At 41.9% G+C, this 17,272-nt stretch overlaps 3 protein-coding genes across 8 annotated transcripts; 1 reads left to right on the top strand and 2 right to left on the bottom strand.

Moving 5' to 3' along the window:
* Positions 1–659: 659 nt before the first annotated feature.
* On the bottom strand, positions 660–4,873 carry zdhhc11 (zinc finger DHHC-type containing 11). Of its 4 annotated transcripts, none has more exons than XM_047034882.1 (13): positions 4,796–4,873; positions 4,551–4,640; positions 4,039–4,160; positions 3,620–3,838; positions 2,989–3,167; positions 2,722–2,823; positions 2,509–2,633; positions 2,195–2,350; positions 1,942–2,060; positions 1,775–1,824; positions 1,549–1,612; positions 1,379–1,457; positions 660–1,251 (listed from the first exon to the last, which is right to left on the bottom strand). In XM_047034882.1, exons 4-13 carry the CDS (start codon positions 3,836–3,838, stop codon positions 1,103–1,105), a joined length of 1,242 nt encoding a protein of 413 aa, XP_046890838.1. In that variant the 5' UTR covers positions 4,039–4,160; positions 4,551–4,640; positions 4,796–4,873; the 3' UTR covers positions 660–1,102. The 4 variants fall into 4 exon arrangements, with proteins under 4 accessions (XP_046890838.1, XP_046890847.1, XP_046890821.1 ...); XM_047034891.1 differs by having other exon boundaries at positions 660–1,233; XM_047034865.1 differs by having other exon boundaries at positions 660–1,260; positions 3,620–3,842; positions 4,044–4,160.
* Positions 4,874–5,568: 695 nt separating this feature from the next.
* Positions 5,569–11,325, bottom strand: brd9 (bromodomain containing 9). 3 transcript variants are annotated; one of them, XM_047031551.1, is made up of 17 exons: positions 11,172–11,325; positions 10,402–10,622; positions 10,155–10,313; positions 9,904–10,033; positions 9,678–9,735; positions 9,415–9,559; positions 9,145–9,255; positions 8,491–8,678; positions 8,187–8,319; positions 7,900–7,975; positions 7,717–7,812; positions 7,376–7,508; positions 7,094–7,205; positions 6,938–6,994; positions 6,707–6,812; positions 6,351–6,521; positions 5,569–6,241 (listed from the first exon to the last, which is right to left on the bottom strand). In XM_047031551.1, exons 1-17 carry the CDS (start codon positions 11,218–11,220, stop codon positions 6,141–6,143), a joined length of 2,046 nt encoding a protein of 681 aa, XP_046887507.1. In that variant the 5' UTR covers positions 11,221–11,325; the 3' UTR covers positions 5,569–6,140. The 3 variants fall into 3 exon arrangements, with proteins under 3 accessions (XP_046887507.1, XP_046887516.1, XP_046887526.1); XM_047031560.1 differs by having other exon boundaries at positions 8,491–8,618; XM_047031570.1 differs by having other exon boundaries at positions 8,491–8,615.
* Positions 11,326–11,370: 45 nt separating this feature from the next.
* Positions 11,371–16,710, top strand: trip13 (thyroid hormone receptor interactor 13). The gene is made up of 14 exons (XM_047036210.1): positions 11,371–11,548; positions 11,759–11,852; positions 12,227–12,377; positions 12,490–12,616; positions 12,708–12,763; positions 12,864–12,954; positions 13,252–13,324; positions 13,439–13,502; positions 13,607–13,693; positions 13,803–13,909; positions 14,122–14,275; positions 14,530–14,642; positions 14,947–15,016; positions 15,116–16,710. The coding sequence occupies exons 2-14, from the start codon at positions 11,761–11,763 to the stop codon at positions 15,209–15,211; spliced, it is 1,281 nt and encodes a 426-aa protein (XP_046892166.1). The 5' UTR covers positions 11,371–11,548; positions 11,759–11,760; the 3' UTR covers positions 15,212–16,710.
* The last annotated feature ends 562 nt before the right edge of the window (positions 16,711–17,272 follow it).

Here is a 17,272-nt window from a genome sequence, read left to right as displayed (position 1 = left end):
CCAGTAGCACGGCTCAGGGTCAGAGGCTATGGCACGCACCAGTAAAACATGTTTTTAAAAGAATAACATTAATTATCAGCAGGAAATGCACTTTGGCAGGAACTTGAGTACAGGATGTCTCCAGTCTTGAGGGTTGGTGACCAAACAGACAGTGGGATTCTCTCTTATGGCAAGGCACATTTAAATCACAGATAAGAGATTCAAACTGGTCGAAAGTAGCCGAAACGTTCATGCGTGATTTGCATATACCGTTTTGCCTTTCGAACTTCAGGACAAATGTCATTTATGTAGAGCTACTTGAAGGTCTTTCATTTTCAATTACACCATTTTATTCCACGGTACGGAAGTTTTTTAACGTATTACACAACCAGTAATAATGATCATGAACATAACGATTATATAACCTGTCCTGCTTGATACAGCATGAACTCAAGAGATGAGACAGCGCTCAGAGTTATAGCTTTATGCAAAATCGGTGCTATGGCAAAAGGCTTGTAATAGGCAGGTCACGTTACGTTGCTAGTCCATTAAATGTACTGAAGGCACACATGAATGACAGTCATTGCTTGTGATTCACAGTCTCAATAGCTCCACTGTGTGGTCACCTTGCAAAAAAGACATGTACAAAAATAAACAAAGATGACACTTCATGAGAAATTTAATGTGCATATTTATTATTAAATTCAGAAAAAGCAGTAGCCTCTTTGAACTACACTTTTAGAAAGTAATTACATAATTCTATTATTATTAAATTCAGATAAAAGTAGTAGCTTTTCAAATGCAATTAATTGGTACCATTACATACTTGAACAACTAAAATGTTAAAATTATTTATCCTGGTAAAATGTGTTCCTAAAAAGCCTGTGCAAATTCTGAGGAGCTGAATGGCCATTGTCTCATTTCAGCAAAGTTCAAGGAAGGTCCAAATGATTCTGTGTCAGATACCTATTAAATCTTTAGTCCCAAAAGTCCTAAATCATAATCAGTATAGTCAACAGTGGTCCAGTGTGTGGTAATTCAATAGAGCTGTGATATCCAGGAATAATTCCCAAGAGGTGTGTATCATAGAAACCATGGCCCCGTGCTGTGCATCTGAGACCAGCTACAGATGAGCTCCCTCGGGCTCCATCACGGAGCTCCCCAGGGAGTTATGGATGATGGGAACCCCCTCCACAGACTTCCCTCCAGGTTGCTCCACACACTGGCCCCCTTGGCCACCTGCCAGCCTAAAACCTGAGATGTCACCCATCACTATTAAAACTCCGGGAAAGAGGAAATTAGGAGTGAAAATCTATTCAATTACACTGGTCAGCACACTGATAATTAGTTTTACCATTGTGTGAGTGACAATGCTCAACTCCTACACAGTCAATCTTACCTGGTGCGTCGTTCATGGGTAGTTCTGTCCCATAGAAGATACTGTTCTCCTTATTTGACAATTTCTGAACATTCTTCAACTAAATGTTAAAAGCACCATAGGGGATAGTCAACAGGTAAACAAACAAGATATTCAGCTGTACAAAAAACAAACAACAAAGTAGAACTAACCTCAGTGCAGATGGACTCAGAGAGTCGACTTGCAATTTCTCTTTTTTCCTCATACTTGCAGGTACTGTGGGACCAAATAAACAGATGACAAAATGTAGAAGGTAGCTGCTTTATGCCCTTGTGAAGTTCAGCACAAAGAGAACAAACTGGTGCTAAGCAACATTGTGCAATGAATAGTGTTAACGGTATAATTGGGTACAGTGTTTCCATTGTAACTTGACCATACCCCACGCTGTGTGACAAAGATGCTTCACAGTCAACAGAAGTCTCTGGATTCTAAAATCAAAAATCCAAACCAAAACATTTTGTGGCGCAGTCACTGAACTTTTCAATTATCAATGATTCTACCATCTGTGGTCATCCTTAGAAGGCTGATAAGATAAGATGTCTGACCTGGTCCCCCTTGCCATTGTTATTGGAATGTTTGGAGATCCCTGCCTCAACGTCACGCTTGCTGGCTTCCTTCTGGCGCTGTTTCATTATGTAGTCATACGTGCTCATATTGTTGGCCACTGCACAGACAATTACACAAAAAAATACACGGTATGAAGACATTCAAAGTGTGTCTATGCAGACGTACTAAAAATAGTATCATTTGTTTGAAGACACTTCCTCAGTATGTGAGGGCACATGCTTTTAAACTCACAGATGTAGAAGTGGAACCCCAGCAGGTGGCCAAGCAGCAGCAGACAGATGAGAAGGATCAGGATGGTGACAAAGGCCACAACCAGGATAGCAACGGAGCTCGTCTCCATTGCGACCAGCGGCAAGAACACTAGCCATGTTCCGTTATTCACTACAGCTGCACACACGACAACACAGCATTTTGCAGGACTTAGAATGTGTTGCTTATGATTCTAGTCATGAGCAGTACAACTATAAGCAAGATCAAGGCCTGATAGGATTGCTTTTAATGTCTGAAACCATAAAAAACAGGCCAATTACTAAGCAAAGACTCACTGTCGAACTGTGGTGCCGTCCGGAGGCTGGCAGGGTCCATGTAGTGCTGGATGAATATGAACGAGATAACCATAAGAAGCAGAGACACACCCAGTGTGGCAGATAGCAAAGTCACAAAGAAGTACCTGTGGGAAAGAGAAGAATATCCCAGCCGTTAAGACATTCTGAAGAGAGTGGACATTTGTTCCTCACATAGAATTAACTTTCTCTTACCAGTAGTTTCTTCCACCCACACAGGTGTTCAGCCATTTGCAGTGGTGGTCAAAGTTCTCAACACACTTATGACAAACGCCACAGTGTTTTACTTCAGGGCCCCTTTTAAATAATCAGAAATTCCTTAATTCAAACTATGTAATGCATCTCTTTGTTATGCCCGGAATGAGTAGTACGTTGTGACATATGATATATCTTAAGTATTGTATTAAGTCAATATTTTCAATCAAAATGTTGTGGAGGTCACACATTTAGGTCAGTACGTACACCTGGACATCACACAGGTAGCAGTGTAGGTTATGGATAACATGAGGTTGTTTATTCCTGTCAAAGAAAGGCAATGATTTGGTGTAGTCTATTTTGGTCCGCACATTGGTGTGCGCTGGGTCTATGCTCACAGCAGCAATGTGAGCAACCAGGTGAACAGTGAAAGCTATCGCAATCAGCTGCAGAGAGAATGTCAAGGCAAAATGCATGAGAAAGAATGTCAGAGAGGATGTCAAAGCAAAATCCACACTGAGAAGCAAATAGTACCGAACCATGACACCAATGTTTAAATTAAGTGGTAACTGTACATTCATTTACATCATTTTAACTACTTTGGCTCTCCTATCTCAGAAGACACCATTGTACAGCACAAAAGCATCTTTATGTAGGACGTAGTGTCAAGTCTGAATAAACCAACTGTTTCAATGTCTATAGTCAAGTTAAGGAGGGGGTGACCTCATACAGGATTCAACACAAGAGCAGTGGTGATGCCTGTGGTGGGCAACATGGGCAACTAGCAATTGAGACAAAGAACCAAGTCTGCAATAGTTTCACAGCCTACAGTCTCATGAGACCTTAAAGATATTCATACACTTCGAAGCATAGGACTGTCTTGGTTGTGAAAGGATACAGAGTACGCAGCCAGCTTCCACAGAGATGGCAGGAGGGGTATGTAGATACCGAAGCCCACGATGACCATGTAGATGTACACCATCCAGCCAATCAGCTGGAAAATGTGTGGGGGGCATGACCAGCCATTGACCTTGGGAACGCTGGCGGGCACCAGTTCATTCCTGCTTCTGCTGCTTGCAGGGGCTGTGCGTCTCAGCCTTCGTCTACAGCAGTTCATCTTTAGACCATACGGAAAAGAATGGAATCTTTTGTGAACAAATCCTCAACATTCCTCATACAGCAAACCGACACCACAATGTACTTCTAGGGTAGCTGATTTGCTAGTGAAATTACTGTCATATTTACCATCCCTCACAGGCAATAATGGCGTCAGGAACTCTTTCCAATATTAAAAGCAAGCGCTAACATCCCACATACCTTTTTTTCACGCTCTCTTAATTTGTTCCTGTTCCTTCAACTTTAAACAGAAGTTACACACGCAGGATGTTTCCCAAGCAGCCACTTGGAGAAAGTTGTAACATCACAAGAGTCCATTTGTCCTGCATGTTTAGAAGAGTACGAGTTAATGTTGGTGTACACACACGCACACTATCTTTGGCTCGTGGGCATAATGACGGGTGAAATGTGGTTGCCTAGCAAGAGCAGTAAAACCCAAGGATCCTATTTGCTCTCATCGCAGTCACAGGTTTCGTTGTGTCCGAAGTTTTGCATAACGTGACCATATTTCCCCTTGTCACTAAAACTGACCATGCAACAACCTGAGAGTGAAATGTGACGGAAAAGAGACAGCTAAATTGATACGTCAGTTTAATTTTTGTTTGAGACGTCAGCTCTACTTTACCACAATCGCAATCGATTCTTGAGTACATTTGGTAACATAAATCAAAACTTAAATCATCATGTCAAGTTTCCCAGAAAAGTTTACTTACATTTAGCTAGCTAGCCATCTACCATTCTTGGCTTCCAAAGCTGTCAGTTAGACTTCAGTAGCATAAGGATCCGGCGATGTCTTGATTGCCCTGTCACACCCAGTTAGCTTTAATTAGTTTCTGATTTTTCTCATCATAACGTGCATGAAAAAGCAGACTAGTTGTCCATGGGTCGGGTGAAAATGTGTTAAAAAAAAAAAGCCAACTACTTAGCCTATCTAGGTAATTTTGTATGGTTTACGTACCAGTACGCTTTCCACGGTTGTCGCAGAAGTTTAACTATAGTACAGATCCAGTACTATGGAAACGTCCTTGGAAAAAAAAAAGAATGCGCATGCCCGATAGTCTCCAAGCGCGTCCGCTCAGATGCCTCGGCAGTGTTTTGGCCCAATGCCTGTGTGCTTTTACAAATGCTGTTCTTTTGAAACATCTGTAGCATTGGATTTGCATTATTATTATTGCTATAATTGAGGCATTTTCACAGCTGAGCTCTTTATGAAAGATATCCATTAATTCATTAATTCGGTCATTTAGCAGATGCTCTTATCCAGAGCGATTTACAGTAAGTACAGGGACATTCCCCCCAGGCAAGTAGGGGGAAGTGCCTTGCCCAAGGATACAACGTCAGTGGCATGGCCGGGAATCGAACCGGCAACCTTCAGATTAATAGCCCACTTCCCTAACCGCTCAGCCACTTGATTCCTATTATCCTCGTCACACCATGAGACTTGATACCATAAAAATTGGGGAACTCAAATCAGACGAGAAACATATGATATACGAAACTTCCTTCTTTCCAAAGATTGCTTCCACTGTTAGCTTGTGTTCGCGATTAACTTGTTAACCATCACAAACATAAACCCTGACACAATGTATCCCTTCAAAATTAGGTTCTTTAGTGTAAGCTGCCTGTTTGCCAACATAAAATTAATTTTGCATAACAATATGATTCTTAGAATTTAAAGAGACCATTACTTCCCTTGCCAATGATGTTGAAAAATAAAACAGCAGATACAGGCATGTTTCATTGTATTGTTTAGTACTGTTCATTGTAATGTTTAGTACTGTACATAGATTTTGGAACTGCACACAAACAACTAGACAAAAATAAGAAACATCCTTAAATTGGCTAGTATTGAGAATGCTCAAACATGCTTGCTCCTTTTCTAATAAAAATGACAAATAAACATTAAGGCCACGCAACCATTGTTTTGACAGTAAAAACACAGCCAGTATGATAGTAGTGGTGATTTAGAAGGGAGAAAGCAGGCACAATCAGACTTCTGGTGTTACACCAAGTGCTGACACTGAGGCTCTCTCCACAATTCCATTCATCTAGATATTAAAACGTATGATAAAAAAAAAGCACAAAAAAGCACAAAAATAAGAACAACATAAACAAATAAACATTCAAGAGGGCATATAATACAATACTTAAAATACAATATTGTCAACGGGTTCATTTAAAAACAAAATCTGTACAATCATGATAAGTTTCTTATTCTACATGTCTGAGATTCTCTTCATGTCAAAGATGATCGATGTGGTTAACACCAAGACGTCGTAAGGTCTTGACGCAGTGTGTAGGGATCAGCTGTTGGCTGTGGAGCCTGGTTCTGGAGACTGCAGGAACTCATAGGGGTCATGAACCATCTCTGACTGGTCACCCACACCCAAATGGGATGGACTCCCTGTGGAGGGAAGGGGGAAAAAAAAGTACTCTCAGTAGATCCGTTACTGGTAATACTATCAATCTTCCAAACAAAACAATAGCTTTCAAAGCTCTGAGTGGTCCTTTACCCAGGTGGTGCTGGTCCCTCTCAGAGGTGTTGGAGAGGGAGGACAGGTTGGAGGAGGGTCTGGACCCCACCCGGTCCACCTGGGCATCTTGAAACTCCTGCAGCAGCTTAGCTGCCTCGTCAAAGTGCTGTTGGCCTTCCTCCTGCTCCGGCTCCTTCTTAACCATTTTACCTGCCAAGCCAAGAAACCACTCACATTACACCCAATGTCACAAGGGGCTTCACAGAGGCCCATTGACCAGCACCAATGACCAAACTAAACATACAAATGATGAAGATCGTCAGGCTATTAAAAGGTATTGGTTTTTTAAAATGACGATGAGACATCTCTTGCTAGTGCTGGTTTAAGACTCTTACCTAACGTGTTGAGCATGGAAATATCCAGAGACATGTCCGAGTAGCTCTTCATGGACATGAAGTCCAGCACTGAGCCACTCTCTCCCAGACCTGTTCCGTCTGCAACCTAAAGAGCACAATGAGTCAGGTGACCAGCGGGAGGCTGAGGCTAGAGTTGCAATTCTGACAAACCTTATCAGACTTCAGTTCTGATAGTAAACCACAGAATAAGCATGGCATGCTGTACCGTACCTGCATGTCACAGATGCTGTTCTTGGTCTCGTCTGGCTTCAGCGCCATGTTTCGTTTCTGGAACGGAACATCAAAAACACTATGAGATCAGAATTGTCGGAACTAAATTGTCGGAACTCCTTGTAAACACAGCACCTTGTGTGCGGAAGCAGGTACCTGTCGTATCTGGAAGACCGCTTTAGAGTGGTCCCCAGCAGTCATCTTATCCAGCAGCCCATCCACCAACCTCTTTGTGGAGCTTCCACACCCTTTCACAAACTCCTGTATGCTGAGAAATGGAGAACGCAACTACATTTTAAAACACAGGTGACATTGTTCCTGAGCGCAGACAGATGCAGTGGTCCGAGTTCCTGATGCAGACAGCTGGCCAGGGCTTTTACATGTAGGTTGAACTGCTCTACCAACATGTCCTGTGAAGACTGAAATGTGAGGCAGTACCTGAGAGCACACTGCACCCCTGTGTCATCTCCATAGGCAGAGTACAGCAGGTCCATCTCATCAGGAAGCAGATCCGGGTAGATGGAGTTGTTTTGGAGGCTCTGGGTGTTGTAGGCACTGCTAAGAAACGTCACTAGACAAGGAGCAAGGAGAGATCCATAACTATACGTGGAGTGCAACTGCTTTCCTATTTGCCTGGTTGTTAACAACCAAGCAATATCATATTGTCATTCATACTTGCTATGATACGTGACTCAATAGGGTTCAAAGCGACTTCTGTGTCGCTTTGAAGAAAAGCATCTGCAAAATGTATACAAATGTAGAATATACTCTTTACACACCTTTGTGTCTCCTGTCGTCTTTGAACCCTAACGTTGTTAATCCAGGTAAGAGTTTATTTGAGAGGGAACTCAAATCAACAGGATGGGTCTCCTCCTCTGTAAAAAAGACAAAAGATGTGCTGTAAACAATCAATTTTCAGGAGCGCTGTATGTAGATGTGAGCTTGTGCTTGTGAAAACACACCTTCCACATCTGGGTCCAGCTGATTGACAACGTTGTAGACCAGGGAACCATCAGTCTCTTTCCTCAGGTAGCCCATCTGGAATCCCAGAAACAAAGAGAGTGGTAAAGACAACCCACCCTTCACACTTGCATCTAGTGGCTACATGTCTTTCTTGTATTTTATGTTCCTTTTTATGTATACCTTTGCTGTTATTCTTGTTTCGTTTCCTTATCTATCGATTTTTGTTAAATGTTTGAAATTAAAATCGAAATAATGTTATTGTAGTGACTGGAATTTGCTGTGGAACCTTGGAGCTGGGCATGTAGCGGTTGATGCGGTCCCGGGCCTCGTCCGCGGCGTGCTCCACCAAAGCCAGGACATGCTCCTCGGCCGTGCTGTCCGTCAGGCTACAGGCGTTCCCCTCCGGCTCAAACAGGTAGCTGGGGCCACACAGTTACACGGTTACTCCACACTTACACACAGGTGTCCTGTGAGAGACCCCCACTGAGGTGATCAGATCTCCGCTGGATATCACTTGAGCTCAGTGATCACAGCCAGGGACACTCGGAGGCAAAACAGACATGATTTGGGATATGCGACATCTGTTTTACCTGATCACTTCCTTCATGTCTTTGACGGGCTGCTTTTTGGACTTCTTGGCCGACTCCAAAGGAAGGGGAACGACCTCAGGGACCGGTATCTCTGTTGTTATGTCCTCGTCCCCCAAAATGGCTGCCTGCTGAGAGAAATCCATGTCCTGCATGAAAGACATGCTGCGCTTCAGAGCTAAGAGCCGCTCCTGCAAACAGAGCACAGATAAGAGAGCCAGGGGGCAGGGCTTTACTACATCTGCAGAACTCGCGAAAGAGTGGTAAGATAGATGGGATGGGATGGTGGTGAGTCGGTGACGACCATGATGATGATGATGAGGCGAATCTTGGAGGGGAAAGGGGGTTAGTACAAGGCAAACTTTTCCTGAAGCACAGATCCACCCTGAATACCAAATCTACATTTCTCCTACCCACTTTACCCATGTCCGTGACTTAAATAGAAAATCTAAATTGCCAAATCGATGCACTAAACCAGTGAGCAGATGGAACTACACCATTGCTGATAAAAAATAGGTACAGCATAACATTAAATAGGAAGCCAAGCTGGTACTGCAAGAGCAGAAGCATCTGTAAAAAGGGTCAAATTAAACAGACAGGTTAAAGTCAGCAAGCAGGCTACAGGTGAAACCAGTCCCTCCATGAGGCACACATTACTTTGCTCATCATCTTGAAGCCTGTGTGGAGAAGTTTCTTGGCAGCTTTGTAGTACACGGTCTCTGGGCGGTTATAGATCATGGCGTTATCACACATCAGTTTGAAATCAGCCTGAAAAACCAAAAGAGAAAAATAAGCTTTGAAATCTGATCTGTGAATTGATTCAACCCTCACAATCAGGTATAAAAGTAATATTCCCATTACGTAATCAACTCACAGAAATCTGGATGTTCTCGGTCAAGAACAACCTAATCAACATCCCCCCCTCACCTTAAATTCTGTGATGGTTTTGTACTCGTTGGTTGTGATCTTGTCCTTCATGGTGCTGAAGTCCATGGGGTGTTTGATGATCATGGAGTACCCAGGAGCAATGGCATCTGTCACTGGGAAGGAGAAGAACCCGTGGGGGTCTTTCCTGCGAGGACAAGCACAACATCAACATTAAGGACAGGATTCTCAACAGATATGGATTTTGGCTCGCATCTACCATAACAAGAACTATTTAGAGTGTTTCGGTTTTCCTTAGTCCGCACCTCTGAAGCTGTCGTAGGAAGTGTTCCAGCAGCTGCTGACGAGGAGTGCACTCGCTCTCTGAGGAAAGAGACAAAGAGAGACAGAATAGCTCTGTAAACACACAACCAGGAGGACATGGTACATTTTACCATCTTAAACTAACACATCCTGGTGTGATAAACTGCATTTTCCCCCCATGTTCACACAGCCGACTCAGATTGTGGCAGAGTTGAGGTGTTCTCCTACCCTGCTGTGTTCTGCATGATCGCACAGGTCTGTCTCCTTGCTGCTCCACCTCCACCTTTATGTTGGGGTGAAACTCATCCATCTCAGGGTTCATCTCAAACCTCTCTCTCTTCCTCTTCTTCTCCTCCAGCTGCAAAAAAACACATATGCAAAATGACTAATTGTTGAAGCAGTCCTGTTCAAATGGTAAGAGTGTAACTGTTACGCACACATGATCTGTTTGATCTGTTCAGATTCATTCAATGTCTTACCTCCATACCAATACTGATACTGATGCTCTTTGGCACATTTGGCAGCATGAAGGGCTCGACTGCCACAATAGTGCCAGAGGCAGTGGCAGTGGAGACAGCAGCGGTGGCAGCTGCATCTAATTCATTCTGCTCCCTCTCTCGCTTCTTCCTCTTCTCCTCCTGAACCAGAATGAACAGAGATTTGAGAATGATATTGCGTCCGGCAGACATACTTTTCTTTTGCAACCTTCACTTTCCTCATACTCACCTTCCGGCGTCTTCTCTCCTCATCATCCACATGCTTGTCTTTGTCTTTTTCAGACTTTTTCTTCTTCTTCTTCTTTTTGTCTTTGTGGCGTTCTCGCTCGTGGTCTGACCTGTCATCGTGGAAACTGGAGTCATGGCCGGAGCCTGACAGTTCTGTGACTTCACTTCCACCAACTTTCAGTACAAGCTTCAGAGGTTTCTCCAGGGGTTTGTCTTCGTAGTCTGAAACCAGGAACCACACTTAAAACCACCAACATTCAGTAACATAGCCAACAGTAGTAGCACGTCCATATGTAGCCTATGTATTAGTATACTTGTAAAGATGATGTGCCTTCGATAAAAAATTAAAAACAAAAATAAAAAACACATCTATACTGTACAGGACAGTGTTGTGTGTTGAAAGTGATAACAGATGATGAATGTAAGGATGCAAGTAGACTGAGAATCACTGGAATGCCGTAATTTGTCGTAGGGGCGTTGTGCCATGTCTGATGATGGGCTGTGTGAAGCTATGTCAATATTCTAGTTGAGAAGTTCATTAAGTTACTGTACATACATTGTATGGAGGAAACCCAATAACACCATTTGTTATATGTGTCGTGTAGGCTGCTGTGGTAACGGTGATGATGATGCTGCTGGTTGATCCAGCCCACCATCATCAGCTGTGAGAGCTGATTAGCGGTTAGCTAGGCTAGCTATAAGATACCTTCTTAATCTTATCTGTGCGAACAATTGATCAAAAACTACACGTTCATTTTTATGCAAACTTACCGTCAACTGTTCTCCATTCCGGCTTGTGTTTTTTGTGTTTCTTCCCCATTTTCTAGCGTTTGAATTGAAATTAGATTAGTTGTTAGATAATGTAATTATACCATCCAAGATGTTGAAGCTAGCTAGCAAACAATAATCATTTCAAAAGCTAGCAAGCACCGGAAGTACTATATCAGCCGCGTCGTCAGAACATTCAATCACATCCGCGTGAGCCACACAGCCCGCTAGATTTGGATTTTTTTGACAGCTAGAGGTAGCAAAATGCAAGGTATTCAATGAGACAGCTTTGTTAGATTGCTATAACTTCACAAAAGGAAAGATTAATTACCAAATATCAAGTCAACCGACGCATAACTAGCAAACCATTTCTGTCTTTGGTAAGGACGTAAGATTTCTTCTGATTTGATATTGCAGTTTAATTTTAGTGTGCTAGCTAGCAATAGCGTAAGTAAAGCGAGAAAGTGAAATGATGTAGTTTGGATAACTAGTTATGCGATTTAAATGAGCTAGCTGGTCCAACTAAGTTAATTGAATGTTACATCTAACTTAAATATTCATAAAATTCATGTGTTTCAATGTTTTGAAAGAAATGGAGGGTGACAGGATGGAAGTTGGCAACCACAAACAAAACCCCAACAACCTCGTCAACGTCCATGTAGAAGTTCATGTCAAATCTCAAAGGTATCTTACCGTCGTTTACTGTTGCTATATTGAACTTCAACTCACAACAGAAAGGAAGAACTATAGTTATATATATTATAATATATATAATATATTGCTAGTGGTCACAAACAGATGTAGGGTACTGTTATACTGTAACTTACAGTATTACAGTTTGACTGTAAGTATGAAGCACCTATTTCACAAGTGACAAACGAAGACCCTCACAGGTGTCTGAGAGCAAATATTTGCACATGCTTTACTACAGCTTTATCATACTGTCAGTCCACCAATCTATAACTGGGGTGACCGTCCTTTTTTCTACCTTAACTTAATGTTGAGCTTTTCACTGATTGCCTTGACTGGATAGTTTTGCTTACTCACACTGATTTCAGCACTGCAAAGCAATCTGACGTTAGGACACACGTTATGGCTTTGCTGAACCGCCATTCCATGGTTTTTGGTAATTACAAATGGTCAGAGTTTGATGAAGACTTCCTCAGCAAACATGTGGCATCGGTGGCCATAGTGGATTCAGAGAGACAGGTAAAGTTGTTGACGCTTCTGTAACAGTAGATGGTCTAACATAGTCTTTTAATCATTATTAACATTTGACTGATTCTGAACTCGTCGTGCTTTATTTGGAATCCACATTCAGCCTATGGACCTAAAGAACTGCAATCTGTCCATTTACATCTTCACTCTTAATGATGACGGACCAAGCATGCTCAGCTTGGAGGAAGAGGAGGAACTATCCGCAGCCAATCACTGGCTCCTTCCAACAGGTGAGCTGAATCCACTAGAACTGGAACTCTATCCAGAACTTTCAGGAGTTTGGGCCAATGCATGGGCAAATTTTCTGTTTGTGTTTTGCAGCTGAATTTCATGGAATTTGGGAGAGTCTGGTCTATGAAAATGGTGTAAAAAAACAGGTAGAAAACACTGCTCTGACTCCATTTATAGAAGGGAGAAGTTAAGCATCTTTTTACAGAACCAATACTCAAACTGTGCTGTTTTGCTACCTCTCCCCAGCTCTTGGACTATGTCTCAACAACACTCTTCTTCTCAGACAAAAATGTAGACAGCAACTTAATAGCATGGAACCGTGTCGTGCTGCTTCATGGTAAATAATACAAGAATCTTGAGAACTCACATGGTTCCATCCTAGTTTTTCTAGCAGTTTTCCTTGTCTTCCTAGAGGGTTTTGGTTGGTTTAAGTGCAGTTCTATGGGTGTATGTGAAGCCCTCTGTGACTTTGCTTGTAAAAAGGGCTATACAAATCCAATTAATTTGATTGTAAATGTAATATTCGCACCTCAGTGCACGGATGTTCTATATGATGAATGACACCTCTGGAGGTCTTATGTATTTTGACACTTGACAGAGACAAATATCTGCCTGTATTTATGCCCACATCTAGGACCCCCAGGCACAGGAAAGACGTCTCTATGTAAAGCCCTTTCCCAGAAACTGTCAATCAGACTGTCAAACAGGTAAGGCAACCTTCACAAAGGAAATTGGCAGTCTGAAATTTTGGCAGCAACCTTACCCTTCACACCTTACCCTTCACATTCTGCAGTATCTCACCATCTCCTATCCCCCGCCAGGTACTCCTATGGGCAGTTTGTGGAGATCAACAGTCACAGTTTGTTCTCCAAGTGGTTCTCAGAGGTACAGATGGCTGGTATTAACACTAACTTGGGCTGTAGATTCTTGTATGATCTGGCTGTGTTTTTGATTAGTTGGCTCTTAACAGGAAGGTCTTGTCATTGCAGAGTGGGAAACTGGTGACTAAGATGTTCCAGAAGATTCAGCAGCTGATTGATGACAAAGAAGCTCTTGTGTTTGTCCTGATTGATGAGGTGAACAAGTGTGCCCCATTGTCTTTCACCTATCTTTCCTGTGATTTGGTAGTTCAAATGGAGTTTGGTAGCTTAGCTGTTTTGATAGGCTGGTGTTTGGTGTCTCCAGGTGGAAAGTTTGACGGCAGCAAGGACTGCCTCCCAAGCAGGAACTGAACCCTCAGATGCCATCCGAGTGGTCAACTCCGTCCTCACACAACTGGACCAGATAAAACGGTCAGAGATGCTCACATCTGGAACACTTAACAGTAACCCAAGGCTTACACTGTTTCTACGTCATTTATACTACTACTTTAAACCCCATCAATTACAAAAGGTGTGGTAACAAATCTTAATCTGTACTGGAGTTATTTGATTCTGTTTTTTGGACTGTACTATATTTTTCCCACACTTATTTTACACTTGTATATTTTACTTTTATCCTTTAGACATCCAAATGTGGTGATCCTAACCACCTCTAATGTGACTGAGAAGATAGACCTGGCGTTTGTGGACCGAGCAGACATCAAGCAGTACATCGGCCCCCCGTCTGAGCAGGGCATCTACAACATCTATCTCTCCTGCCTGGAGGAGCTCATGAAGGTCAGACTGAACATGAGATGGTTTGGACCTGCGTGGTGTACTCGTGGGTTGAGTTTGGATGTTTCCCATCACTAACAGGGAGCAAACTTGTACTGTGCACTGTAGTTAATAGATGCAGTTGGTGAATAGGATTGGGGGTAGCTGCATCCACATTGTACATTACAAAGCATTATCTTGCCATTTCCTATTGAGAATTTCGAGGAGTCTGCTTGTTAATAGCAGTTGTTTTGTTTGACCCTGATTCTTGTGTGCAGTGTCAGATTGTGTACCCCCGGCAACAACTGTTCACCGTGTTTGAGCTGGAGACCATGGGTTTCGCAGAGAGTGAGGTGTCTGTGCACAGTCTGGTTCTTTGGAGACTTGCGCTGTGAGTACCCTGCTTTCTTTACTTCTAGTCTAGTAGTATACACTAGAATTGTATTTTTCTCATGGGGGAAATTGGAAATTGTTACCCTGTTCCTATGCAACAGTAGCATAGGAAGCAACACAATACTGAATACTAATTGAATATAAAATAACCAGTACATACTTCAATACTCCTACTTGGCTTATGCCACACCCATGGAGAGCCAACACCAGATAGTGGAACGATAACACAGATTATTATATGGCAACGACAATACGAGCGCTCTGATTGGCTCATGGTGCTTTATTGTTCTGATGACTCACAGGAAGAGCAAAGGCTTGAGTGGACGAGTTCTGAGGAAACTGCCGTTTTTGGCCCATGCACTTTTTGTTAAGGTAAAGAGTTCTACATACAAAATACAAAGAGAATCCAAATAAACTTGTCTTTCTCCTTGAGGTACCAGTCTCTTACCTAACTGTCCTCTCTGCCTGTAGACCCCTATAGTGACTCTGGAGGGTTTCCTGGAGGCCATGGACCAAGCAGTAGATAAACAGATTGAGGAAAAGAAAGATATGGTGAACTGTGTGTGATTTGGAATGAGCTACTCAGGTCTTCCACTGCTCATTGGTTGAATGGATGTGGTGCCTAAAGACTGTGCAAATGTAATAAAGCTACAATATGTTTGTACCTCTAGGAACGCTTTTATTTCTCTAACTTCCAAGTTTGATAAAATATACATAAGATTGCAGTATTTTTACATGCCGTGTGCTGTATTGTTAATAATCATAATTAAATGTTTACAACCCACATAGTCATATATCAGTTTACCTTTTTCTTGGTGTAGTGGTGCCTTATAATATCTGTTATTTAATGTCCATCAGAAGCTGTGTCAAAATGTTTAGGATCTCATGGATCTATTGATGAGAGAGTAAGTTTCTGTTAATTAAATTTGAGTAAGTTGATTTCTTTGTGGTTGGTTGACAACAAAGGGTAAATGCTTCTAGGATTTTGAATTATCGCCATGTTCTAAATAGCTTAGAGATATGTTTTGATTCAAGTTAACTTGTTTTGTTTCTATATTCTCAAGAATGTGCCATTATCTGTAGAGGTAAAGCCCATCAAATGATCTTGGCACTGCTGTTCATGATTCATGTTCATGACGTTTTTATGTGTTTAAAAATGTACTTTATTAAACTCCCTTGGACTCAGTGTGCTTTGAGAGCACCTGTTAAAAGGTGCCCTTTGGGGTATGACCACATGGTGGTGCATTGATGCAAGCAATAGTCCTTTTGTTCTGTGTTCAGGTACTGTATACAGATTAAATACTGTATATAGATTAAATACTATCACAAACATTTCAATTGATGTATATCAGTGACAGTATTAGAAGTATAAGTGCATTTTCAATCAGTAGTCTAAATTATATATAGAAGCTCCAACTGAATTTGCAATCAGCCTGCTGTTGATCAATGTCTTTATGATTTACTTTGAAACATTTACTTTCACATCAACAACCTAGTTGATATACACAATATCTTATTATTGGGGACAAACTACCAAATACAGTCTAGACAGTCACATTTTAAGAGTCAAGTCCATGTGTAGTCCCAGTTCCTCTGCATGTTTTGCATTCTGCGAATGCTGTTTTGCATGTTACAGCTGCAGAGCTGTAACAATGAGGGCTTTGTTTGTTACTGGCCAACAGTCAAACTTACTTTAAAGATGGATTCTGGAACAGTTTAAGTGGTTACAGGTAACTTGCTTTTGTAAAAGCCTCTCATCTGTTATGCTTTCTTTCAAAGGTCAAATTATTACAATGATATACCTTGAGGCACCAACCACAGGTTACAGCACACTGCTCTGAGAATATCTTATTTTGCCATTTCACCAGCTCATGATGACTAAGACGGTGTTTGGCAAAAGGCCGTAATTCGCTTTGACAGTTTTTCTTTTTGCACCTGTCTTATGCTTGCTTGTTTTGTTTAACCCAAAGCTTGGATAATTATAATCCATGGGCCTCATTTGTCACTGCATTCCTTAATGTCAGATTTATAATTGCGTTTTAAATAAAACCTGATAACCACTGGTGTGCCACTTCTCCTGTCCTGTCATTTGACTAACGATTAAAAAGTTGTTGGAGGCAGAAGAAGTTCGGGCAGAATCAGGCATGATAAACAAAACCATAATTGCTTTGTCTGGAGGCTGTGTTCTCTTGACTACTATTTGTCCAAAACATCTAGACAGCTGTCTAAATGCAATCAAGACTCACGAAAAAAAGTCAAAGGACTTATTGTTGCAAGGCTTTTTTGTTGCTCTTAGTCTTTAGAAACTGCCAGAAAACAAAACAAATAGACTGATGTTTATCCTCACAACCGCTGTCCTCTACCCAACATGGTTGAAATCTATGGAAGAACAGGGCAGGTGCCAATTATTATTACAAAGGGAGGGGATAGACTTAACATACTTCACAACATGTTTAAGAAAAAGTGGAGCCGTCAGTTCCATTAAGTGAGCAACTCCTTTGGTCACTCTCCAGTCCACTCTTCGTTTTTTTTGGGGGGGCGATATTCCCAAAGCTACGTTTTTTACATGCCTAATTGCACAGTAATAATATTCTATCTCTAGGTGTTTTTAATTATCTGTCCAGCTGA

Source organism: Hypomesus transpacificus, chromosome 2, assembly GCF_021917145.1.
Source record: "Hypomesus transpacificus isolate Combined female chromosome 2, fHypTra1, whole genome shotgun sequence".
Taxonomy (NCBI): Eukaryota; Metazoa; Chordata; class Actinopteri; order Osmeriformes; family Osmeridae; genus Hypomesus; species Hypomesus transpacificus.
The sequence above is the reverse complement of the archived record's forward strand: the minus strand, read 5'-3'. Positions and strand labels throughout refer to the sequence as shown.

What these genes read in the sequence shown, in the direction of transcription:
- zdhhc11 (XM_047034865.1), bottom strand. Translation starts at nt 3,838, where the DNA reads ATGAACTGCTGTAGACGAAGGCTGAGACGCACAGCCCCTGCAAGCAGC. An exon ending in GTGGGTGGAAGAAACTACTG is followed by an intron (nt 2,634 to 2,721) that starts GTAAGAGAAAGT and finishes TCTTTCCCACAG; the next exon opens with GTACTTCTTTGTGACTTTGC. An exon ending in GGGGTTCCACTTCTACATCT is followed by an intron (nt 2,061 to 2,194) that starts GTGAGTTTAAAA and finishes TTGTCTGTGCAG; the next exon opens with TGGCCAACAATATGAGCACG.
- brd9 (XM_047031551.1), bottom strand. Translation starts at nt 11,220, where the DNA reads ATGGGGAAGAAACACAAAAAACACAAGCCGGAATGGAGAACAGTTGAC. An exon ending in GGAATGGAGAACAGTTGACG is followed by an intron (nt 10,623 to 11,171) that starts GTAAGTTTGCAT and finishes TCCTGGTTTCAG; the next exon opens with ACTACGAAGACAAACCCCTG. An exon ending in TTCCTACGACAGCTTCAGAG is followed by an intron (nt 9,560 to 9,677) that starts GTGCGGACTAAG and finishes TTGTCCTCGCAG; the next exon opens with GAAAGACCCCCACGGGTTCT.
- trip13 (XM_047036210.1), top strand. Translation starts at nt 11,761, where the DNA reads ATGGAGGGTGACAGGATGGAAGTTGGCAACCACAAACAAAACCCCAAC. An exon ending in TAGTGGATTCAGAGAGACAG is followed by an intron (nt 12,378 to 12,489) that starts GTAAAGTTGTTG and finishes ATCCACATTCAG; the next exon opens with CCTATGGACCTAAAGAACTG. An exon ending in CCCATGCACTTTTTGTTAAG is followed by an intron (nt 15,017 to 15,115) that starts GTAAAGAGTTCT and finishes CTCTGCCTGTAG; the next exon opens with ACCCCTATAGTGACTCTGGA.